At 47.5% G+C, this 26,828-nt stretch overlaps 1 protein-coding gene across 1 annotated transcript in view; it reads left to right on the forward strand.

Annotated features, from left to right (window-relative positions):
- The window catches only part of LOC144148005 (farnesyl pyrophosphate synthase-like), a 48,507-nt gene extending 22,275 nt beyond the window's left edge, over positions 1 to 26,232 (forward strand). The window contains exons 3-6 of the mRNA XM_077679607.1: positions 8,495 to 8,786; positions 14,544 to 14,915; positions 24,780 to 24,992; positions 26,029 to 26,232. Of these exons, the coding sequence (XP_077535733.1) occupies positions 8,495 to 8,786; positions 14,544 to 14,915; positions 24,780 to 24,992; positions 26,029 to 26,232 (1,081 nt within the window). The remainder of the gene's footprint in view (positions 1 to 8,494; positions 8,787 to 14,543; positions 14,916 to 24,779; positions 24,993 to 26,028) is intronic.
- The last annotated feature ends 596 nt before the right edge of the window (positions 26,233 to 26,828 follow it).

The following is a 26,828-nucleotide window of genomic DNA, read 5'->3' on the forward strand; positions in this document are numbered from 1 at the left end:
GGAATCTTTAACGTGCGCCGAAATCTCGTACGCACGGGCGTTTTTGCTTTTCGCCTCCATCAGAAAAGCGGCCGCCGCGGCCGGGAATCAAACCCGCGTCGTTGTGGTCAGCAGCACAATGGCTGAGCCACCACGGCGTGTCCCGCAGTTCGCTGTGATTGCCGAGTCCGCTTGGAATCACCGGTGTCATGTCCTGTTACAGGACCTGTGGGATTACTACACCTCTGGGACGAAAGGCCACAGCCGACTTCTTGTCAGGGATTTTATTGCTCCGTACTCAGCATTGTCCCGGTTTCCGGTTTCCCACACAGTATATCGTTGATACAGCACAGGCCTTTTATGTTGCCTGGGCTACCCCTTTCAGTGCCATGTTTCTACTCGGTTTCCCCAAGTGTGGCGACGCTCAATGAGCTTGCAAAAAACTTCCCCGCTACGCTTTTATTTGTGGAAACTGTTGACTGCTTTTATAATTCCACGCGCTCCTGCAGTAAACAATGCTACTATTTTGCGCTTATCGTTTTGTGCTCCGCATATGAGGCCAAGATACAGCAAAAGAAAACTTAATCTGTGTAGAAAGCAATATAGCCACACACGAGTTGCATGTGGGGACATTGCTGCAAAGTGAGTTCCCTTGTGACAATCGTTTTATCTATTTCTCAAAACGATAAATCGAAAGCGACAGGTGGTGCGAAATGCTCACTTCGTAAAGCTACAGCCAACACAGAGATGGAGTCGCGTGATTCTCGATTGAACACTATTTATGACAATGAATCCAACAGAAATGCAATGATGACCATAACATTCGCAAAAATACGATCTTTGGGAAGACTACGACTTTTCGGAAATAAATTGGGGTTTCGAAACTGCACGTGCCGATTTGGGAATCATGCCCAGATCCCGGGAACGAAGCACATGGTATGTTTCGAAAGAGTAAAAGAAACTATTCACTCGGACTGGCTATGATTGTGTGAAAATGCTATTTCAATTTTAATTAGGGCTTCAGGCTCATGACTGGTTTGCGAGCTGCTGATAGGGGAGCATATGTGTGTTGCCGCTTCTTGTAATTTAACGCGCCGGAGCTACAATTTGGTTATGAGGGGAAGGCTTCGGGTTAATTTCTATCCCGTGAGGGTCTATTAAGCCAGGAAGTGTGTCGAGCCACGAGCGCTTTCACGTTTCTCCTGCATCTGAAAACGGCCGCCTTGGCGACCGTAGATCCCGCGTCCTGGAATATTAGACCAGAAAGCCATGTCGGGGTTTTAGGGGCAAAGCTCCTAAAGCCATGGGTCTGTCCATCCCTTGTGTCTCGTGGTACGTGACCGCCGCATGCTTTCGGAGATGTCGCAAAGTGGGCCGCGTTGCACGCGCAAGAACCGGCTGCAACCGGCAGCGCAAACTCGGCACCGGGAGCGCGAGCTTGTCTGTGTTCGCCAACGGAGGCGCGAGCGCACGTGCACTGCGAGGGGGAGATCACGCAAGAGATTACGCCACGAACGCGGGCAGTCGTTCTCGGAGATCGAACGAGACGCAAGGACCTTTGCTCGTTTCCTCTCGTCTTGCTCGGGCACAAGTTCGCCCTAAATAAAAGTTCTTTCTTCAAATACGCACTCAGATGTATCCATATGAACCGTACCACGATCCGAGGAACGTGTATAGACTTAGTGTTTGCAAACTTCCCATTGCAGCCAGTACAAGAACCTCTCTCGCTTCATTTCACAGATCATAAAGCCGTCGTAATGAAGGGACCTCGCAATCCAGTCATGACAACGACGAAATGAAAAGAACAAACGAAGAAACGAAACAACAAACGAACAAGAACAAAATTAAAGTTGATTTGTACAATGTACGCACACAGTCTTACGTCTTTCTTAATGATCTAATGGGCGAACTTTCACGGGAGAGTTACGGTTACCGATGATCTCCCCCTCTCGAGCTTCGCCCCACTTATCATCATTCATTCCGTGAATATGGCGTGATTTTTTTTCATCATCCTGAAGCATTCCACCTTTATTAATGCAGTAATTCTTTTTTAAATACTGTGAACAAACTAGGAACTCCTTAAGTGTTTTTTCATCTTGTTTTTCAGTTTTATGTCGTAATCGCGTAAGTGCGGCTCTCCAGATGACCTTTAGGGTTACATTATTGGCGTTAAAGTTATGATTTTTATAGTTTTTGTTGTTTTCAAGAGACAATTTGCATGTATACATAAAACAAATTAGGATTCTAACTTCACCCATTACCAGTTTCCTCCAGATAGAGGTCGTTAACTTTTTCAGCACTGGAATTTTGTTTCGAGCAAAAATTGTTTTTCTGGATGCTTTCGTACAGTTTTGGACGTTCCTCAGAAGCGCAGAAACAAATATTGAGCTGATGGTGCAAGTATTTATTAATTTACAGGGCTGAGAAGTACTTAGGTGATTGGGTAAATCTCTCCAAAGTAGAAAGAATATTTCGTAAAAGCCTACGGCCCTCTGAGCCTACATGAAAAAAAAAAACTGGTAGAGCAATTATTCGCAGATTTATTGACATTCTGACCAACCAGGGTTAGAGTTTCCTTAACAGTACCGTCATCATGCCCTGTATGCAGTGGACCTTTTTTCTTTTTCATAGCGTCCAGCTGAGCGAAACCGCAACAATGGTGATGTATTTCGCAAGAGGCCTCCCTGAAGAGCGCTTACCCAGTACACCAGCAATTTTGTTTTGTTCCCAAGGCACTAGAAGATAATCTGTGTGGTGTCGTCAAATGCCGACACCAGGCCCGAAAGGGTTAAACTTTTTTTTTGCGGCTGGGGTAGTTGGCATAGCATGCTTACTGAAACAAAGAAAGCAATTTGTAAACTTACCCAAGGTCGGCTACTCTACACTTAGCTCACTTTTTGAAGAACAATATTTACCCGCCAATAAAACTCTACACGTGGCGATAACGCAACGCGGAGAAAAGGTCACTGGCAGATAATACAGGATAACATTAACCTCTCGAAACAATCAAGAGCTGCGCTTCAACATCTTGAAAAGATAAAGACCGGTCGTATCATTCATTCCATCATGCGCGCGTAACGAGTTCAAGTTTGCAACATAGTGGGCGCGTGAAACATCGAGCAGAGAGAGGTCCCAAAAGGTTGGCCACTACAACATAGGATGCGGATCATTGCGTCGGGCACAATGTGCAGGTGGATGTTATGCCGGCGGGTCCTGCCAGACAAGCTGCGTTCCAGCTTGGTGATGAGGCGAAAACATGAGGCCTGCTGCGTCCCTTCGACCTGTCTCACTGGCGATTATGCTGCAAATTACCGGTAGGCCCGAAATTCCTGCTTGGCCTCCATAGACGCAGACATTTATTCGCAGTGGTATGCTTAAGCGTCCATTCAAAACATTCAGCAAATTATTTAATTCCATAAAACCAATTTTCACTTTCAGATTTCAGGCAGGCCAAGCGGTAATTTTTATTGCCAACACATTGCCCTCTGATTTAAGCACTTGTGGTTGTAGTAACGTTTTGGAATATATTTGGAAGCGGGGCGATAATTTTGCAGCCATTGAAAACAAAAAGTCTTATTCAAAGCTGATGCATATGATTTGATTGAAGGATTTCTAAGCAGCAGTGCAAATCGAACATCGCTAGTGTTTTCATGATCGCTTTGACATGCGTGCCTTAGCGAATGTAGGGTAAAGTCACGGTGAGCTCCGCAATGAGTTCTATGCTCCTTAAAATGAGTTTTTTATTGCGGACTATTGCTGCGAACGCAGGTACCCACGCATGACGTGTATAGCCATGCGCTTGACGTGTGTGTTGGTGTGTGCGTATATTGTGATGCAAAGACCGCGCAAAAAAATAACCGCGCAAAAGAAGACGACGAAGGAAAAAGGCAGAAGACGCAAGCCACGTTGCCACTAAGTCAGCAACCCGGGCTACTGCGCCAAGCGCTCAAGCGAAGGGCTCGATCTCGTGCAAGGCGCCGACCAATCTCAAGCTTCCAGGCGAGAGGAAAAAGGGAGAAAATATAAGAAACAAGAAATTAAAAAATCGTCGTTAGTTAATGACGGCATACTCATTCGTCAAGTAAAAATGTGGTAGACAGACCCAACGAGTGACCAACTTACTGATCGATGTACTAGCCGACCGACTGGCGGGCGGATGGAAAGGCCATTTGACGGACCGGCCGACCGACGCATCAAAGCTCCGCTGAAAGCGCTGGACCTAGAGAGTTGACGGTTTTGGAGTACATTTATACCATGGCATAGCGGCTCTAGCCGTGAGTTTTCAAAATTACACCCATATAGACCCGTTCCCGCTATGAATAATACCTGTTTTTGTGGCCAGTAGAGCCCGCTAAGCTCACACGTTTTAAGCCCCGCCCCTCGGCGCGTCTCCACGGAGAGACATTTCGTTCCAAGATAGTTACAAGTCAGGCGCTTCCTGTCCTACGCAAAACGTCAATTAACCGTATTGATTTTCCGCTCTCCCCCTATAAAGCGACATACAAGGCACCGCATTTCATTTATTGTAGCGCAAGCTACACTACGCTACCTTAGGCAGTCTTCGCGGGGTGACCAGTTTTGCCCTTGAGAGCTAGAGGTCAAACAATAGCGTGCACCCTTCCTCAAGCGCCTGGCGCGGAGCAGCGGCCCAATGGCGGGGAGAGATTTGCGGCAGGGGAGAGGTAGGCTAGGACTCAGGAGGAAAAAAAGACGTGCGCGGGACCCACGCTCAGGACGTAGCGGAGGAAAGCGAGCAGGCCGCCGCCGCAGCCATAGAGTTTCCTAGTACGTATACTAGAGAGGAAACTGCGCCTCGTAAGCCATGTCGTCGGGGGGGTTCATGGGAAGACATCATTTTTGGCTTGGGCTTGGCATGACAACTGGATTCTTAAGCGGTTTTTGGGATTTGCTTTCTTCACTATGCATTCACACGTTTACGAGCTACAAGGAAGCCGAAATCCTCCAGTTTCTGTGGTAGCCGTGTCCAATGAAACAGCAAGCAATGCGTGATCGCACCTGACGTTGCTAACGCCGCAATCGAAGGACGTATGACTGAGCGGGTAATATGCCGCGGCGAAATTCGTAGCCGACGAAAAGAAGAAACAAAACGTACTTCAACGACGACAAGATAGGGCAGATACGGGCGCTTGCATACCTCCTACGTTTTCATTTTTCTTGTTATACTAGCTGGCGGTCGCGGTGCACTGGTTCACCACGAAGGCAACGTTTTCATAGGCACGCTCAAAAAACTTTCGAAACTCTTCAGACAACGTATTTTTTGAAATAATGGTAAAATTAATAAAATTACATTCTCTAATGATTTACCCCCCAAATAATAACATTGTTCGTAACTACAACCTTGGCCTGCGGAATAGCAGGCACAACCGTTCCGGCAAAAATACGCTTTACTTCTTTTTTTCTTAGTTTTAAAACAGCCTGTTTTTATTTTGCACTTTCATAATTGCACACTATTCTTCGCGTTTTTGTAGCACTTTGTTTAAATTTGCGGTCACTAAAACGTTTCAATCCAAGCCAATGATGAAACAAAGGCGAGCGCGATGTATAATGGCGGTTCATGATGACACAGACGACCTTGATGTGAGCCGCATAGACGCTAGCGCCAAATTCCTCTCTAGTGTATACTGTAAGAAACTCTATGGCCGCAGCGATAAGCGCGCGCCACGAAGGAAGGCCATGAGGCCGCGTGCGGCGCAGAACCGTGTGCGATAGACGAAGACGAACAGCCAGCTGTGGCCCCTCCTACAGCGGCGAGGCTTAAACAACGCCGTGAGGCCAAAAAGAGTGGTACTTTTGCGTACAGCTTCGCTACCCTCAAGTCTTACTTATTAGTGTGAGCTTCCTTCATTTTTTAACAAAAGAAATGTGCAGAATTTAGCTAAGAGAACACTGCAAAATAAAAGATCCCGGGTTTCGCATAAGATGGGCATTGCTGGTACTCGATACAGTGGCGCTCGTTCCAAAACCCACGATTCTACCACTAGGTCACACAGGTTTCTTTTTTGTTTATTACCCGCTTGGTACAATGGAAGAAAACGAAAGGACATACATACAGACACCTCAAGGTAAAAACACTAACCAAAGCAGTTTGGCTGGTGCACCTCGTTTTAAAGCGTCACACGGTTACGAGGTCATTCAATACGCGCAGTCGGCTGGGATTGCGTACCTCGAGTTTGTACACATCTCTGATGTAGCAGCACTATCAGTGGAACAATCCTTAGCACGCTGCCCATTCGGGTTTGCATGGTGGACATCAATACGGGGTTGCCATAATCTATGGAGGCCTAGTAGAATGAACATACCAAAATGAGCACCGTCAGCATTCCTGGTAGGCAAAAAACGTACGCCATACGGCGTAATGGGCAATGTCTCTTTTATTGTTCGCTGCGGAATGCCCCAGTGAAACGCAGCATCGAAACTATCCAAGAACATACGTTCGACTGGTTCCGGCTTATGACAAAATGCACACTTTGTGTAGCTGAGCACGAATATTACCCTTTGCTGCAGCCATGGTTATACCGGCAGTGCCATAGTGTGCAGCTGGAAAAAAACTTCCGGCTGGTGCCTTCACCACCATCTTTTTGACTCGCTTTAAGTCATTCCTTGCTGTGCCTGCAACGATTATGAATAGGCAGACTGGAACCGGTAGGAAAGTTTCCATGATATCTCTCCACAGGTTTCTGCGTTGCATCTGGTTAGGTACTAGAACGAAAACCATGCCGTGAGAAACTTCTACGACCGCGCAACTTTACCCAGAAATCCTCGCAGTCAGGTCCTTTGTACACCGCTTGCAGAAACAACTCAGTAAGTGTATCTCGCAGTCTTATCGCCACAGGGCAAACATGGGGGCACTTCGAAACCAAAGCGGTGCACAACACAAAACATGTTTTATCGTTCCGCAGCCTAATGGACGCAAGGAACTAAACATGAATACTTGTAATTTGGCATAGACAATTCCTATAAATTAATAAGCTTAATGGAACTTGCAGGTATCAAGTATCCTAGCAGTCAAACATGGGTCTGTCCGTCAGACGGTGGCTTCATAACGAGATCGAATGGCTCCGGAGCCGCAGCTTCATAATAGTTAGACCTATAAAGTTTGTTATAACGCTGCGACTGATGGTTATCCACCCCCTGCGACAACATTTCTCGCGGTTGCGGAGCCCTTGAGCTGTAAGACTTCACGTTATTTATGTCGCGATCGTTCTATTACAACACGAGTTACAGCCGTTTTCTGCAACAATGATTCTCCTTTAGAAGACCATATTTTGACAGCATAGGAGAATTCCTAACTGTTTAAAAGTCAATAGGGAACTAATTAGGACACATTAAAGAGCCCACGTATTGAGAATATACAACAAAATTGTTGTTTACAACTTCGCGGTAAAATAACTTATTTTGACGTGTACATAAAGCTTTTCGTAATTACAGAGTCGTTATAGCGCCCAACTACGGCATATTTTGTTTGAAAACAATGGCAATAAAGTGAGACATAGCGTTCGCTATAAATATGGTTTCCCGCAAGGCGCATTCTGTGTACTCTTGTGTACGGACGCCGGATACCATTAATCCGCCGCGTCTTGTGAGAGTAGTTTCTCCTGTGAAACGCTAAAATGTTTGTTTTGGAAAGCGCTGATTCTCTCCCGGGTCCGTCCTGGCATACGGAACTGGTGTTTGTTCATGTATGTAGCGCTTACTAATGTCTATTAAGTAATTTCAGCGTTTCCCCCAAACAACACCTAACACTTAATGGGGCGAATCTAGCTTTAAGGACAGTACCAAGCTCTATAATAATAGCACACCCCTTGCATTCCATCCTGAATAAGTATTTCAATGATTTCTCGATATGTTTTACACGCTGTTTTATTGGCACATCCAGGCATCGCCGGGCTCGGTAGGGCTAATAAAAACAATGAAATATTTGCCCCGATGCCACTTCAGACACATTTGATAGGGTCGAACACAGTCAGAAAGGTTCATGGGGCAGAGCAGCACGCCCTCACCATTAGAGGATCTTGCAACGCTGGTGAAGTATTCGGCAGCAGCCACCCTTAGACCCAAATTATCAACTCACGGAAAGTATTATTAGCCGTGTAGTAGGTGACTTAACCATCGCCATGGCCAGTTGAGGGATACAACAAAAAGGGTGCTAAGAAATCGTAGAACGAAAGATACCGATACGTGCACCAGAATAATTTACTTGGGATATCGAATTATTTCGGATAGGGCACGACAGGAGCGTTTGGAACACTATAAAGAAAGCCTTCATAATTCAGTACGTATAAAAAAGATAATGATGACAATGACAAGAAAAGGCTGGTGATGATTACCTAGTATGGCCTTTGTTCATAGTGAATCAATCATGATTATTTGGAAGCACAAACGCTCAACCAGTTTACATATCTGGCAGGAGCGCAGCCAGAACTGTGCCCGAGCGAAAGACATTCTCTATTTGAGGAGCATTTCTAATATCGTGCATGCCATCTCACGAGTGCAGAGCTGTGAACCGGTACTCTTCTGAGCTACACCAACCTCCGAAGTTATACTCTCCGACGGACCTCCCGGTGTTGGAGGCGAAGGAGCTGATGCTGTCGACTGTGATGGAAATGGACTGTGGCGTGCCAAGAGCACGTGAGGCGCTGGATGCTTTGCGGGAAGCACTGGACTACGCCCTTCGCGCTCAACTCCGTCTTCGCCTCCTGGGTGTGCTGCGCACCTACCAGCTGTTGGCAGAGGAGCCGGACAGGAATCTTCCCTTGGCTGCTCTGATCGGTTGGTGCGTCGAGATGGTAAGCGCGCTTCTCAAGGCCATACCGAATGTGATATTTTATTTCAGCGTAATAGTATATTGTTACGGAGCGGCGGGATACAGGACGTGAACCGTGAGAGATCGGAACGATATATTTACGCGTTATATGGCGGCCGCGACCGCACCACGCAGGCTGCGCGCCACACATATTCCTTCGTCGTTAATGTAGCACCACAACGTATGCCCTACTGCCCTATTCGTCTTTTCGTGACACTGTGGCTTGACTGTAACCTCCTTGCGTGGCCGGGAAAAAGTGGAGGGCATAAATCAGAGTCACACAAGGCGAGAAAAATACATTGTTATTTCAGATGTGACCTTCCATTATGCCACGAAGCTGAACACATGCTCTCCCGCGTTTTCTGAATTTTTACCGATCCAAGGGCTAGCTCAGCCTTGAAACTGTTTTTACTCATTCATAAAGTGACCCCTGACGCATTCTTCAAGAGGATTTCAGGTCGTGAAGAAGAATGGTACTTAGTAACAGGGATGGCTAGTCTTCACTGATGCATCCTGGGAGATCTTAATTTTTTGTAAGAACCGTTGTCTCTGTGAGCTGCGTGATACTACCTTACTTGGGGCAGTTCGGTAAATGGGAGCAGTACTTTTTTGACTAACATGTCGTCATAGATCAGTTACACAACGACCGCGTTTATGGTGCGAGATTTTTCGCATGGGAGCGGTATTTAACAACAAAATACTAACTCTACATTAAACCTATTTCATGACGAGCTCTTCTCGCAGAGTTAGTTTTTTCTTCTACTAAAATGACTTCATCCTCCACTTGCATATACACATTGCTCGGAACATTGCTGGCGCTAGGCAGAACAAGGACGACGAATTACACACAACTGGAGCGTCCTTGTCCTGCACAATTCGTCGTCCTTGTCCTGCCTAGCGCCAGAAATGTTCCGAGTAAAAAACCAACTAGCCCCATTTCAAGCTCTGGTTAAATACACATTGCACTCGGGAAACTCCACTTGGATAATGAGTATGTGGAATAAGCCATCCCCCTGAAAACAATTTTTTTCTGTCGTAGGGTGAGCTTTCACAAGCGTACGCTTTAGTTTCCGGAAAAATGAACCCTATACTGTCGACAGAACAGATGAAAGCACGTACCAAAAGACGCGACATCTGGGCATCAAAACTTGCTTGCATGCGAAGAAAGCATGACTTCAAACGGACACACTCCTAGATGCGATCATTCGCAATAGCAGAACATGTAGGTCGATCCTACTGTTGCCGTCATGTACCTTGGAAAGGTCGGCCGGATGAATTCCGTCGTAGGAATCTTTAGCCAGGCCAGGTGTAACAGCATGGTACGCTTTGAAGACTGGGGCCTTTATAGCTAGTAGAATAGGCTTGAGTGCGAGTGAGTGAGTTTCAGACGAGCTTCAGACCCCGAAAATGAATCTTAAACAGCGTAGCTTGCTTGCCAGTTGTCACTGACAGGATTGGGGTTTCTGTGCCAGCTTCAATCTCTTTTACTCAAATTGCATAAAATACCCTCAGACACATTGACGGCATTAGGTCCTCTTCTATCGATTTCAAAAATTATATATGCTTCGGAGGATCCTATTTGCGGCCATGGCAGAATGCGGACGTCGGGGAAAAAGGTCGCCTTACAAGCTTAAACATCCGCTCGGTCCATCGACTCCATCAAGCCGGTGTCGATGCTTCTCAATTAAGTCATTTCTATCAGAAAATATAGTCTAGGCTTTACAGTACAAAGTTCGCATGGTATCTACTGGGGGGAGGAGGAATCCCTTATCCAAGTAAAATTCTTAAGGTGACATGAGGTACAATATGAGCTTCCTTCCTCTGGCGAGCACATTAATCCGGTTTACAGCCAGGTACAATGAATGGTATTCTTGTAGCTCAAGTGCGTCCCTACATTTCTAACGGTTCAAGGGCATCACCGAGAGCTGAGCTGCATGCGCGAATCGTATGTTCGACAGAGGAGGCCATTTTTGTAAACCACAACCGAGTCGACCTGTACTCTTCACAAGACGACGTCTTGCTTTACAAAACATTGCTTCTTGATTTATGTGAGGGCGGACGCCGATGATAGTATGCCAAAACTCGATCAGCAAGGTAAAGCGCGGCTTCAATACCAACGTTGGTGGATGCTTTTCAGATGAAGACCCCAGTGTGCCAAGATTTCGGCACCTAGTAAAAAAGATCCCCAGAATAATTCCGGAATCCTCCTGCACGCCGCGGCTCATAGCTTAGAGTAGCGCTAGAGCATGAAACCATCAAATCTTGAATAGATTAGCAAGGTAAACGCATGCTATCCTCTCACTCTGTGTCATAGAGAACCTCTTTTCTGAGCAAGCGATGGCCTCCCAAAAACCTGCGCCTTCAATGAGATCTTGATATACATCCCCCGTTCGTGTCTACCCGTCAGGTTTTTCCTCCAAGCCTAGAGATGCCAACTATTTTGCTCTTTGAAATATCACTAGAACTCACTTGCCTCGAGAGCTTCACGTAATTAACTTTTTTTGTGGCCAGCCCTTACAATTTCAGGAAAAGCATGAGTACCCAAACTGTATTGCAAATTCAATCAATGATATAAATTTGCTTGTTTTGGGCAATTACCCAAACAGCTTTCAAAGCATCTACAAAAAAAATGTGCACTACTAATACTCAGCAAGTGTACTTTGGATGTATGCAGTATATTAAAAACGAAGGAAACCCCTTTTTCTACAACTGAATCTTCAATTCCATGAACAACCGACTTTCCGTAAGCGCGTAAGTGATGAAAGGACCACACAACACAAATTACGGGTTTACAAACATCGCTGTTCGGTACAGGGAACGAGCCTCACAACGTTCAAACGTTCATACGCCATCCATTGGCAAGGACTAGGTATGACGCTTTACCCAATCTTCAAAAGTTACGCCCATCTTCCCGCGAGGGAACCCTGATGTGATGCGACGCATCGGGGGGTTCAATTGGTCGTAACGTTGCCTTGAGCGTTTGCGCTGACGCTGGTATTGGATTGTGTCAGCCCACTCGGTGAAGGGACCGTCGCTTCCATCACGTCTTCATCGAAAGAATCAAGTCAAGCACGGAGTCGTCAAGCAAAGGCACGCGGCGTCGAACGAGAGCGAGCGCTGACTGAACCGCCGCAGCGCGTTACCCGCTTTATATTCACAGCGTCTGAAAGAGAGGAGACAGCGGAGGAGAATCGCGCATGCGCGCACTTGCGTGCCGGAGCAGACGCGAGTGGAGCGAAGCGCCCGCACGCAGCTGTTGTTTATCATAATGAGACGGAGTGAGAGTGTTGCGCACAGCTGTCGGAGAGAAGAGCGGAGGAGAGGCGCGCATGCATAGGTGGCGTGCGGACGCCGCCGACGCCGACGACGCAGGAAGGACATTCCTCAGAGCAAGAGATGCGTCGCATCTAATAAAAACTCTTCGGTGAATCTATCTCTTCGGTGAAACCGCAACACGACAACGCTTTTTTAGGTTAAACGTGAGACGCTCAGATCGCAAATATCCGCGTAAGCCGCGTGTGAAAGGTGATTGATTGATTGTAGGGTTTTAACGCGCCGACGCAACGCAGGCGATGAGGCGCGCCGTAGTGGAGGGCTCCGGATTAATTTTGACCACCTGGGGACCTTTAACGTGCGCCGAAATCTCGTACACACGGGCGTTTTTGCTTTTCGCCTCCATCAGAAAAGCGGCCACCGCGGCCGGGAATCGAGCCCGCGACTTTGTGCTCAGCAGCGCAACGCCTTAGCCACTGAGCCACCGCGGCGGGTGCGTGTGAAAGGTGCTGAGGGAGATGCTCAATTCAGGAGGATGAGCGATTGTACAGAGCGAGTGTCCAGTGTGGGAAAAGGAACAGATGTACAACGAAGACGAAGGAAACACCCACTCTCAGCGCCCGCCGCGGCTAAACTGGGGAGGAGCACGGTGGAGACTTGGGCTGAGCTGTGTGTGTGTGTGTGTGTGTGTGTGTGTGTGTGTGTGTGTGTGTGTGTGTGTGTGTGTGTGTGTGTGTGTGTGTGTGTGTGTGTGTGTGTGTGTGTGTGTGTGTGTGTGTGTGTGTGTGTGTGTGTGTGTGTGTGTGTGTGTGTGTGTGTGTGTGTGTGTGTGTGTGTGTGTGTGTGTGTGTGTGTGTGTGTGTGTGTGTGTGTGTGTGTGTGCGCGTGCGTGCGTGCGTGCGTGTGCGTGCGTGTGTTTTCTCGCTTAATTTTCCGTGGCTCTCGCTGCATTGCGAGAGTTAGTCCTTATGTTGCAGCGTTTAGGCAAAGGAACAAATCAGTGTTTACTTACATATAAAGACCTGGAACAGATCGTCCCTCAATGTTTTCACTCAGCGAAAACAACTGCTGGAACTCACATCACAGCCGCGAATTTCACGCTACACACCTCAAAGTGGCGGCCACACGCGCTATGGCTCTTCACACATTTGCGTAAGGATCTAGGCAATCTTCGTTTACCACCAGCCAAGTATATACAACTTCTCAGTAACCTGCACCTTCATCACTCCGTCAGAGAGAAGTTACGAACTTTGCACAGCAGAAATAAAACAGTTCCGCTTCGCCCTATGGCAAGAAAAAAAAAAACGTTCAACAGCACGGTTTTGGAAAACTTTAGATCCGCTGGTATTTATTTCTGGGTACGTATCACCGTAAACTAAGCCTTAGAAACAGCAAGAGACAGAATATTGTTCTCGTTCCTGTGGAAGAGAATTCTGCTACGGCGAGAAGTGCCCCACCCAGCGAAAAAGCGGCGGCGTTGTTGTGCTGGTGTTATTACTGTTGTACGGTCATGAAAAGAGCCGCTGCCGTAAGGAGTAAATAAATAACAGCAATATGCGTGATCCCATGGCATTTTAACACGGATCTACATAGTAGCAGTACAGTGCTCTACCAACTGTGCTATCTCGGCACGTTACCAGCGCAGAACAAAAGTTGTTGTTGTTTCTTCGTGGCACATGCGCAGTTGGCTGACTGGCCAGTATTCGGGAGCTTTGAGGGGCACTATGCCCGATCCACATAATTCACAAAACTTGCAATTTGCAAAATAAGATTTGTAGACTAATGAGTGCCGCATGACACCCAAACGTGATGGTACGTGACTAGAACGGGTGCACATCTGCGGGGAAGCATCTGGAGAAGCAGTGGCGTGTGCCAGTCCGGTTGCTGATGTATTTGGAGCCATAAGACGGAAAAAACGAAAGCGGTGAGGCGCATACGCGCGAAAGCCGAAAGGAAGGCGAATGAAGGAATGGGTGCCTTAAGACAAACAACGGAAGTGAAGAAAGTGATTCAAATCCGATGTCGCAGTCAACACGTATTGGCAGGCATTTGCCGTCAAAGCACGTACGAAGACCTAAGTGCCTCGAGGAATTTTAATGAAACTTTCTTATTCCTCTGCGATAACGATCACCATTGCACCCGCCCTATTACGCGTGTCACGTTAAAAAGAGACACGCTAAGCAACATATAATAGAGTGCGGTCTGTAGAGGTTTGTTGGTGCAATCCGAATGGTTTGAAGACGTTATTCCACGAAGATCCAATACGAAGGCGCTGTATGCGCCGTTGACAGTTTAGTGCTGATGAAATACACTCGCACGAAATCATATTTTCAACTTACACTCCCCTGAACAATAGGCACGCCGCCAAGCAGGATCCGTTAGATGTGTCAAATAGGTGCTCGAATAGTTATCTTACTTATAACGTCTGCAGGCAGAGCTAGACGCGTTTCGGCTTTGTTTCTTTCAGGCGGAGTGTTACCACCTAGTGATAGACGACATGGTGGACCAGTCGCCGATCCGCCGTGGTCGCCCAGCTTTGCACACACGTCCAGACGTCGGTTGGCGGGCAATCTTCGATGCAGTGCTCTTCGAGAAAGCCGCATGCTTTGTCCTCAAGCAGCGGCTCGGATCACACCACGTTCTCCAGCCACTCTTGGAGCTTTTTGACGAATGCAACTTCAGGTGCATGCTTGGCGAAATGTTTGACGTGCTAACCACCGCAAAAACGAGCGCCGGCCAACAGCTGCGGCAGCCCTCTTTCGACCGCTATTGGGCCGCTGGAATATTCAAATCAAGCGCCTTCGGCCTAGAGCTACCCATACGGGCCGGCATGTTTGCGGTAAGAACTACTAATTTACTCCTCACCATTTCCTGTTGAATTGTTTTTTATGAAATGCTCCAACTACACTCGCATAGTTCCAGACGTTCTGTTAAAAATCTAGTATCTAATATCAGCATCACTTTTTCGCTCTCATACAGTGACAGTTTTTTGAACGTAATGCGTCACTGCTAATTAAGATGGTAGGAAAGAGTCTGCAGCTCGAGTGCCGTAATAGAGCACAATTAAAAACCATGGGTACAGATGATGTACTCCATATGCACATTTCACCTAATTTGCGGCTAATAATTTCACATTTACAGTTTCAGTCTTTTGAAATCTCAATGCCTATATAACGAACATATCCTTTTTGCCCAGAAAGCTAACCAATAGACATAAATTTCACCAAAAACACGAGAAAGCTTACTCTGAAAGGCTTTTCTATGTGCGTGGACTAGTGACGCGCGCAGCGTAGCTGATTCTGGACAAAATGCCGTGAGATGAATGCTACGGCATATGGGGTAAACCGTAAAATGTTACAGAACTCCTCAAGGAATATTAGGAATAAAGAATAACGCAAATAAAACCCGCAGCTCAGATTAGTGTTGGAGCCAACGTAAACACTAAAGTTAGGTTGGTTTTAGCTCAGGGTTGTGTTTATGTGCCTACCTTAAGGACGTCGTTTAATCGCCATCGATGCAGCTGTGCAATTCCTCTGTGTGCCGTATGTCGTGCCTTCGAGCTGTAGTGGCGCTTTTGGAAACGGAAAGCGACGACCGAGACTGAAAAGGTTTCGTATCGCCTGACAGCCACCGCCACGGTGGTGACGCCAAAGTCCAGGCCTCGCCCGGCAGCGGTGCCCCTTCAGGCATCGGGACGACTGGAGCGGTATTATCATATCAGACTGACGAAGAATAGTCTCTTCCGGTGGTGGCTGCTCTTGAAGACGGATTTCCGGAAGCTACCACTCTAGCTCCGGTTTCAATCGTCCTCACCTAGCGCTTGCCGCCCTTGTTGTGCATAGTGTCGATGTTTTTTTTTTACAATTTAGAACTTTTCTTTTTCCAGCTCCCAACTATTTACCGTGGGCTACTACCCCTCTCCTTTTTCCGCTGACAAACCTGACATCGTATTAAACGCCTGCTCGAGAGGTCGAGCAGGCATTTCTACGGAGTCGAGAAAGTGGGCGACCGTATTGCTCCCTCCCAAAGTGCAGAACCACAAGCACAAGATAAAATCACTTGTAAAACCACTGACACTCTCAGCAGAATTACCTAAAGATTCGCAGACGCATAGTCAACTCTCTCAAAGTGTCCCAAAAGGCGGTAGCGACCGCGAGTCTAATCCGCGGAGACGCAACTGATTTTTACGCGCTATTACATTCTGAATACCATTTTTGTACTCTCTAATAATGTCTGTTGGTGAGTCTCTTCTAGTGCCTGTAAGCAAAGGCCACCGGGAGGTTTCTAAAAGGAACTGCTTTCTAATTAAAAATTAAGATGGAGTGGTTTGCAAAAACATATACGTCATTTTGCTTAAACTCGCACAAAGCATCATCGCTTCCCTCGTGGCAGAAGACGACGACTCGTTTCGGCAATCGTGTGGAAAAAATTCTCCTTCATGCCCAAATCCCACCTCTTCCCCCTTCCTGGAGCAGTGGGAGTGCGAGCTGACCAGCTGCCTGCTAGAGACGCAGGTTAACCTCGTGCCTCGGGCAAGAGCAGCTGCCACGACTCTCGGCTATCCGGAGGAAGGCCACCCACAACAGCACTTCCGCTCCAATAAACGTTTCTCTCCTCCTCCTCCACGCCCGTTAAGTGTTTCGACGAGTGCACAAAACGTTTGAAGAAGTCCAAACCCTTCATATTGGCTAGCAGGTACACGAATTCTTAATTAAGCGTATCAAACGCTGTTTTTGGCAGGCCACCGGAAACGGGAGTAACAGTTTCCCTGTTCCGGGTCAGCGTAATTTGCCGTGGACTATCAGTACCCTTCCATTGAGAAAAAGCTGATTGATCATGAAACTAAAATCGAGTTGATTCCGAGTGATCTGCTTGAACCTCACTGACGGGTGCACATAGAAGCCGGGATAGCAGCCTTCGTTACCTTACCGACCTCCCCGCTAGAGTTCATAAACGACACCCTCGTGCTACCAAGAATACTTCCAATGCCGCAAACGCGCTTTTAGTAGACCTGGTGCTGCGACTTTCCCCCCGGAGCTGGTAGCAGGGTAGGGGTGGCCAGAACGCCTACCGGCAGCCGCCAAATGTCTCAATTCTGAAGGGCTTTATGAAATCCTGGTTTCAAAGTCTGCCGCAGCAGCGATGCAGAAACTGATCTTCATTAATTACTGCAGGTTCTGCATCGCCTTTCACCCGACAGGGATCCCGCATCTTGGGTCGACGGGCGTCTGCGTAGACGACGCGTCGGCTTTCATATCTTGGACACAAGCCCGTCATTGTTTACTTCTGGGCTTCATCCATGAAGCAAACATTTTCATGTTCAGTTTATTACCTTTCCTCATTGTCATGAGTTCGTGCGCCTTCATCTATGGCCTGCGGCATGGGTGCAAAAGCTCTCATTTCTCTCGTGACGCGTACCATCATTTTATGTTCGCAGGCACTCCTAAGCGCGCCCATGATAAGTGTTTGAAATGTCACAACAGAGTAGCCGAATTCGCTTTTGCTGGGACTCGTCCCCGGCCGACACACTGTGCGAAAACGCCTAAAGGGCTTTGACGCGCCTTTCGAGGTCTTTATGGCAATGACGACATCATAAACGCAATGGTGATGTTATGATTGTCAGCGACACCACGGGTTATTGAACGTCTGAAACGGTTGGGACAGTTTTAGATGCAGAGCATCTGATTCACTCGCCTTGTCCCTCCGGCGTCGTCATCGTTGTTGTCGTCGGCGTTGTCCACCCCTCTGCCATTCTCCTCGCCGCGCGAGCTGCGCTCTCCGCCGCTCTCCGCCGCTCACCCCCTCTCCTCTCCGATAACGAACACTCTCTCGCGAGGGGCATTGGATTGGATTTGATTTGATTGGATTGGATTGGATTGGATTGGCTTGGCTTGGCTTGGATTCGGTTGGATTTGGATTGGATTGGATTAAAGTGGATTGTGTTGGATTGCGTTGCGTCATAGCCGCGGCAGACGCGCTGGGGCCGGCGCATGTGCAGTACTCTCTCTTCCGCGGTTTCCTCTCCTTCGGGCGCGCTGCGCATATAACCGGTGTGCCGTTCTCCGGCGAAGCAACATCCACGCTTGGCTCAAACACCTAGAGTCCACGCCGCTTTACAAGTACGCCAACGTCGTCATCGACTGGGACCAGCTTACGCAGTCCCCTCAACGTTATGAGCGCTATAAAACGCGTTCCCTTCGCCGCTCCGCCTATGCGTCGCATCTACACAGGGGTTCCCGCGAGGGGAGGTGGGAGTTTTTACACCAAGAGTTACAGAAGTCAACTAACATAGTCGCATCACTCGCATAGGGGCAAAAAATGCTTCGTTCTTCCAGCAATGCCAACTCGTCCATACTCTTTTGTGAAATCGACCGGAGAAATCAAGCGGCACCTTTCAAACTACGCCGCTATCATGCAAACTTTTCGTTTTTTTATTGTCCGAAAGAAGGAGAAATCTGAGGACTCTGAAACTGATGCAAAGCTTGGTACTTCCGTCCGTCTGGTACACTGGATGAATAGGTGACTCCGAAGCTTACATTATATTCATATATATTATCACTGGTTCTTTTTTCTTCACTGGCTGCTTAATGCGAAAAGAAATTGAATATTCCCCATTTGGATTGCGTGGTATGTTGCCAGGCACCACTTACATTGAACAGGGCCTGTCTTTAGAAACCTTTACCAAGGTATGAGAGCGTATTAGATTGTGCTGGGCGATAATCCACATGAGCGTATTGCTCGCCAGTCTGACTAGTCGGGACCATCATATTCCCATAAGAACTGTTTTATCTGGGTTAGACGCATGGTACATCCCTTCCTTCAGCGTTCTGCAATTGCGTACCACGAAAAAAAACGTTGTGAGGCTTGCGCTGCGTGTTATGGCTCTTTGTGCAAGGATATTCGTGTATATGGACGCGCAAATACACTTAGCCTTCTATTGAGTCTTCTTTCCGCGTGTCCCGTTGTTTGGCCGCGTCCTAATCTAATAGTTCTCCAGGGTCTTTTTAACGTTTCTACAACAGTTATTCATGTCAGGTAATCTAACTACCCTGAGAATGCGTTAAGAGTATCCAATGTTCATATTATAAATCAGTTATATTATTTTCGAAATACATTGCAGTGTAAGGCTGCATATTTACATCCCTATATAACTACTTTTCTTATGGATTAGGATGATGTTCGCGTTCTTCTAAGATTCCGGTACCATTGCGGCATGAAGGACTTGAAAAATTACAGGCCTATCAGCTTACTGTCAGTCGTCTACAAGGTATTTACCGAGGTAATCGCTAACCGAATCTCTGCAACCTTAGATTTCAGTCAACCTAAAGAACAAGCAGGGTTCCGTAAAGGTTATTCCACAATGGACCATATTCACACGATCAATCAGGTGATAGAGAAGTGCGCTGAGTATACTGAACCCCTATATATAGCCGTCATAGATTATGAGAAAGCATTTGACTCAGTCGAAACCCTAGCAGTCATTCAGGCATTACGGAACCAGGGGGTAGATGAGCATTATGTAAGAATACTAGAGGATATCTACAATGGGTCTACAGCTAACATCATCCTCCATAGGGAGAGCAGTAAAATACCTATAAGGAAGGGTGTCAGACAAGGAGACACAATCTCTCCAATGTTATTCACAGCATGCTTACAAGAAGTATTCAGAACCCTGGATTGGGAACAGGTGGGAGTAAGGGTTAATGGAGAATACCTCAGTAACCTCAGATTTGCTGATGGCGTTGCCTTGCTAAGTAACTCGGGGGACAAATTGCAAAGCATGCTTTCCGCACTGGGCGAACAGAGTAGAACCGTGGGCCTGAAAATTAATATGCAGAAAACTAAAGTAATGATCAATAACCTCGGGACAGCACAGCAGTTTGAGTTAGGTGGCGAGGCAGTGGAAGTGGTAAGCGAATATATCTACTTAGGCCAAGTTGTGACCCCAGATCCCAACCATGAGGCAGAGATAATTAGAAGGATCAGAATGGGGTGGGGTGCATATGGCAGACATTCTCAGATAATGAATAGCAGCCTACCATTGTCGCTGAAGAAGAAAGTGTATGACAGCTGCATCTTACCGGTACTCACCTACGGGGCAGAAACTTGGAGGCTCACTAAGAGGGTTCAACTTAAATTGAGAATGACTCAGCGGGCAATGGAGCGGAAAATGATAGGTGTAACATTAAGGGACAAGAAGAGAGCGGAGAGGGTCAGGGAGCAAACAGGTGTTAAAGACATATTAGGAGAAATTAAGAAGAAGAAATGGACGTGGGCAGGGCATGTAATGCGAAGGCAAGATAACCGCTGGTCATTAAGGGTAACAGAGTGGATCCCTAGAGAAGGCAAGCGTGGCAGGGGGCGGCAGAAAGTTAGGTGGGCAGATGAGATCAAGAAGTTTGCGGGGATAAATTGGTCACAGTTGGCACAGGACCGAGGTAATTGGAGAATAATGGGAGAGGCCTTTGCCCTGCAGTGGGCGTAGATAGGCTGGTGGTGATGGTGATGGTGGTGCTAACTACTTTTGTCTTGTGGTGTACTGGTTTGATTAAAAGTTTCACGGTGGAAGCGATAATGCGGATTTAGCTCAGTCCACCCTTGCGCTCCAATAAGCAAGCTAAAGCGCTCAGATGAAGTGAGGCGTTTGGCATGTGCGGCATAGTGGGTTCCCTGATGGCTGCCAAGAGATGAAGGAAGGAAGTTCGCATTCGTCGGGGTTCGCACAAGCTCAACGCTTTGGAAATTCCACTCCAAAACCTTCAACACAGTTTCGTGGATAATAAATTCGGTCGCTCGTTCTGAAGCAAAGAGGAGGGATATATTACATTCCCCGGCCAGTAATTTACCATAATAACGTCGTTCTGTAAGCTTCATTTACCCTCCTCTACATATTTGAGACAGCGAGAGAACGATCTTTTTATGAAAACTGGCGATGTCAGCCAAGCTAAGATGCCTGGTTTGCTACGCCAGATGAGTGCGATGACGATGATGATTATAATGATGAAGAGGAATACACATGATTTTAACTAACTACAAAGTCTGATCAAGACTTGTGCCTGTTAGGTATGCCAATAAGGCTTTTGTTGCACGAGCGACACGTTTGGAATAATTCCAAGGACCTGATACGTCCCTCAGTTCTAGTCTTGCGGAGAGCGGCCGGCCCATGGACACTGCGAGAGACACTCTTTGTGTAGTAAAGCGCACACAGTCACATATTAGGTGTTGGAGGTCTTCACGCACACCACACTGTGGTCACAGAGGCGAGGAGGACTGGTTGATTTTGTAGCAGTAGTATCGCGTGTAGGCGACGTTCAACCGCATGCGGTGCAGTACTGCTTCATCATGCTTGGATAGTCCAGGTGGCATCTTAAAATTACAATGCGGGTCGATAGAGTAAAGGGGAGCGTAATGGCGGGATGTGTCTGCTCAAAGCAATCGCTGCAGGCTCCATGCCACACTGGATGCAAGGGCTGAAGCATATTTGCGAGAAAATGGCACCGGTATTTTTGATCCGCGTAGGTCATGCGCCGTGGATGCTGCAACGTCCGCCTTCACATTTCCAGTTATCCCGCAATGGGCAGGGGGCCACTGAAGTGCTATTTGATGGTGCGCTTGCAGAGCTTGAAGGTGTAAAGCTTGTACATCAAGCACAAGCTGATCTTTGGGGAAAGACGCCAGACATTGCAGTGCAGCCCGAGAGTCCGTGAAGATGGCCCACACGCGTGCCGGCTGCTCGATGATGTGAGCCAAGGCCATCCGCAGAGCTGCAAGTTCGGCAGCCGTAGATGATGTTTTGTGGCTGAGCATGGCACTGAGGGTGGTGCGGGACGAAGGTATCCACACTGCGACAGTGGATGATGTGGATGACACCGATCCATCAGTGTACAGATGTGTATGACCTCCGTATGTGTGCTACATATATTCAAGAGCAAAAAACCGTAGAACGGCAGGTAATTCCTGGCACCGTGGTCACTATTTTCATGGGCGGGAACATTCAGGGCGTGTGGAGATGAAGTGATGGCGGCAGGTAATGCTGCGGCACTTCAGGGAACGAACTTGGCGCTAAAGGGTGGTCACATTGCCTGGCCACAATACCCAGTCGCACGCGGAGAAGCTCCTGCGTGCCGGGAGCCAAGGGGGACGGACGTCGGCATTCCGTCAATGTTCCAACAGTAGAGGTAGTTTTCGGAACACCAATGCAAGTTCTCAAGATTTGTGCTTGCATGGACTCTAGAGCCTTGATAGTTCCTTTAGAAAGAGGGACCAAAACGGCGATGCTGTAGCGTATGAGGCCAACGCAGAGCGCTTCGTAGAGCCGAAGGAGAGAGTTAAAGGAGCAACCGCCGGAGTTTCTGGAGAGCATACTGAATATACGTGCGATTTATGTAAGCTTCTTCTTGAGATGGTGGACATGAGGTGACCAGGTGAGTGACCTGTCGAATGCCACCCCCAGGAACCTATAGCTGGGAAGGTATGGGATGTCAGTGCCGCCAACAGTGAGCAGGTAGTGCGTGAGATCTCGCTTCGTAAAAGCCAACACAGCACATTTGCTTGCCGAAATTTCCATTCCTCGTGCTGCGAAGAACGATGCAATGGAGTTGATTGCTCGCTGAAGTCTCGACCGTAGCACACGCCTGTTACAACCAGAGCTCCATATGCAGATGTCGTCCGCGTACAAGGAGATTTCAACCGACTGCGGCAAGCATTTTTCCAGGACTATATTAGAGATGTTGAACAGCGTGGGGCTTATCACCCCGCCTTGGGGAACACTTCGAGTCACTCTGTACAGTGCTGAGTCGCCGCTGTGTGTGGACATGTATACATACCTATCAGAGAGATAGTCTGGTAGCCATGCATACATGAGGCCTCCTATTCCTGAAGACTTCATCGCCGAGCGAATAACATCATGCGCTACGCAGTCATAGGCTGATTTTATGTCTAGGAACACGGCAATGATGATGTTCCGCCGATACTTAGCTTGTTGTATGCTGGTTGCAAGGGCAATGGCATTATCGATGCGGCTACGGCCCTTGCGGAAGCCAGACATCTGTGGCGGGTATACAGTTATGACTGTCAGATCCCAGTCCAAGCGATACAGCACCATCTTCTCCATCAGTTTCCCGACACAGCTCAGGAGGGCTATGAGACGGCAAGACTCTATGGCCGTTGGAAGTTTCCCTGGCTTTAGAACTGGCGCAATGCGGGCGTGTTTCCATTTCGGCTCTAGTCGGCCGGTCTCCCATGAGCGGCTAAAAACGTTTAGAAGGCATCCTTTCCCCTTTCGCCTAAATGCGAAATTGTTGTATAGCTGACGTCATCCGGACCTGGGCACGTGGAGTTTTGATGGAGGCCAGTGCAGCCAGCAGTTCTGCCATTGAGAATGGAACATCCATGGCAGACGACATCGCTGGGAAATCCTCGCTCTCGGGCGAAGATGATGGTGGTACAGGTGTCGGCGCCGTGGTAAGTTCTTACAGAAGGTGTTAGCGACGTGTAGGTCAGTCGTGTTTGTGCTGAGTGCAATAGAACTAAAGGGGTGCAGTTGACTTGATGGGGCCCGCAGGCTTCGAACCAGGCGGCATATTCTGGAAGGCGGCTTCCGCGGGTCCAACTTCGAGGAGGACTCCCATTCGCGCTTGGTAAGCTTGGCCATATGCCTCTAGACCACCCTCTAAGCACGCCTGGAAGCTCGGATATCCTCAGGTGCTAGCGTCCGACGGGCTCGTCTTTCGGCTCGTCGACGCACTGCTCGAAGCCTCTCAAACTCTGCGTCAGCAGTGCTGTATTTGGGTGGCAACCTCATCACTTTGGTGCCGGACTTACGAGCTATTGACATTGTATCCACGAAGTAGTCATATGAGCTCGTCTGCACACTCCTCCATCACAGTTGTAAATGCTTCCCAATTTGAACAGCGAATTACACGCTGTTGGAGGATACCCGTAAGACCATCCACTGAAATGTAGGTCGGCACATGATCACTACCATGCCCTTCAATGTCCGCTGTCCAGCTCGTCCTAGCAATAAGTTGCGATGAGACGACCGTGACGTCAAGGGCGCTTGATACCTTGCCCCGGAAGAAAGTCGCCTCTCAAGTGTTGACGACGTACATGCGATGCCTTTGAGCAGTGTCAAGGGGGCGCCGCCCTTTGACAGTCGTTTTTATACTGTCCCAGGAGAGGTGGTGAGCGTTAAAATCTCCAGTCAAAATGTGCGGGGCAGGTGTGGCACGGATGATGCTTTCTAGGCGGTTTGTTTAATGCAGCGCCAGGCGGAATATAGGCAGCAATTATTGTGAATGATAGACCTGCGCCCCGCACAGTTGCTGCCACGTATTCATTCGATACGTCTCGTGGTAAGCTATGCACCACTGAGGTGAGGTCGTTTCTCAGGGCCACTAAAAGTCTTGATATTTCTACACCAGTTTTAACCGATCAAAAAATTTGTAGTGATAGGCACAAGTTATATAATTCAGAGTATGGTAATCATTTGCTTTCAGCAGTCTGAATGTCCGAAAATATAAATGCTTCAAAGTGTCCTGTCAGTAAAACCTGTGTTTTTATCCCAAGAAGGAGACACACACATTTTTCGGTACCCTCCGGTAACACGCTCTAGCCCAAGTTTATGCTCGGTGCAGCGCCCCATTGTCTTCTTGTAATGAGAGGACCGTTTCCTTTTTTCCTGTAATGCATCATTTTCTTGCAGGCCGGCGTCGAAGACAAATCCCTGCACCAGCAAGCGAAACAGGCTTGTGTGGCCCTGGGGCAAATCTACATGGCGCGTAATGATTACAACGACTGCTTTAGCTGCCCAACGCTCACTGGAAAAGTTGGAACTGACATTGTAGAGCACAAGCACACATGGCTACTTATCACCGCCCTCAAACTCGCATCACCAGAGCAAGTAGAGCATATCCAGGTGAGATCTATTATTATATATAATTGAAAATACTACAGACCACTTCCTGGTCTGAGCAGGAGGAACAAGTAGGGTTTGCCCTCTTGCACATAGTAATAATAAACACAAAACGCCTTTACGGGAAGCACATTATGCCGTCGTAGCTCATCTGAATCGACGTAATGCCTTTCCATACTTTTCAAACAAAACCAAAGTTTTGGAGCCTAAAAGATTCAGAAATTCCTATTCAACTGATGTCAAAGCTGACTAGGGTCTTCTAATACTTGTTGCCAGATGTTTTGCCAGACGTTTTTTTAGGGTTCGAGGTAAGTGCCTGCCAACAGAGAGTTCACAGTACGCTTCCTCGTCATTTGAGCCCTTCGACCTACTTTGCATTAGTCTCTTCCTGTGCATACTGGTACTCTCTGTTTTGTGGTTAGTGTGTATGGCCTTTTGCGCGCTTGAGTACCCTCGCTATAAAAGATTATCCGTATATGTGCACACTCTGTTTGCCCATCCAAAATGTAGTAGTTCAAGAACGATATAAGGCCGCTGAATTGCAAGCACACTTTATTGTTAAGGACGATGGCTTGGTTGGCAAGTTGGTAATAAATCTTCCAAATGGCGTAACAGCGCCCTTTGACGGAAGATCCGCGTGGTAATAACAATTTGGTACATGCCAAAGTGATTTTGGACATTTAAAAAACGTTGCACAGCATCGCTAATATAACGGCTGACTGAAGGTTATCACAGTTAAAGTGCAGCACATTATCACGTACCACAATTAAATACCGTTCATTTCACAGAGGAATCTCCAATACAAGAACAGCTGCACAACTAGCAAATGTTAGCCGTCTTGACATGCCAAAGGAAACTGATAATTGCGTAAATGTGAAACGCAACATTTGACGTTTCGTTTCGTTAAATTAAAAAGTATCCTTCCCCTCTGCAGTGTGAAAACCTGTAAAATGTATGCGTTAGTGTAACGTTTTTAGAAACAACTGGTGTTCTACGAAACGCGAAATAAACAAGTATGGCTTTTTTGTGTCACTCGCAGGCACACATTGGTCGGGGTTCTCCTGGTGGTCCTGATGAGGCTGCAGTGAAGGCCGTTTACAAGGAGCTAAATATTCAAGAGCACTTCATGGCTTACGAAGAACAATCCATCCGTGACCTCGACGTCCTCCTCGATCGGATGCCACGAAACCTATCTGAGGCATTCCGCCTTCAACGCACAATTCTTTTGGGCCCTGATACTTAAGTGGGTATCACGGTCAAGCATGCATGCTACCACAGAAAGAGAGTGTGCATATACAACCTACGAAAACTACACAGGAGCTCTTGAGCCCCACGTATCAACACGTTTAAAGTTAGAAAACAACTCACGCGTAATTAGGCCGTGTAAAAATGCAGAAATTGGCATTCTCTAGTTACCAAGAGCACTAAGGCATCTCTCGGGCACCGTTTTGCACTCAGAGCGATATCTTTCTCCAAAATTATATTGACTATAGTTCCCATAGCTACCCTGTTCAGGAACCATTTGTTTGGCATTATTGAGAACGGGTGCAGATTTTTCGCTACCAATCGCTACAATGCGCTTTAGTCTAATATTTTGTATTATACCAACACCATTATAAGTCTCTGCAATAAAGAACAATATTAAACAAATATTTGTTACCTGAACATCTAATTTGTTATTTTGTGTACCCACAAAAACAAAATTTGCAAGCTAGTTTGTAACTTTTGAACATCAAACTAATCAGCTGGATGGCGTGAAGGAGTGGTGGGGAGTCTGAGAAATGCGAGGAGGACGAAGATATGAAAACTGGACGGTAGTGGAGGGAAAAGTGGTGTGAT

This window comes from Haemaphysalis longicornis, unplaced genomic scaffold, assembly GCF_048455015.1.
Source record: "Haemaphysalis longicornis isolate Haplotype H1 unplaced genomic scaffold, Haemaphysalis longicornis Haplotype H1 scaffold_70, whole genome shotgun sequence".
Taxonomy (NCBI): Eukaryota; Metazoa; Arthropoda; class Arachnida; order Ixodida; family Ixodidae; genus Haemaphysalis; species Haemaphysalis longicornis.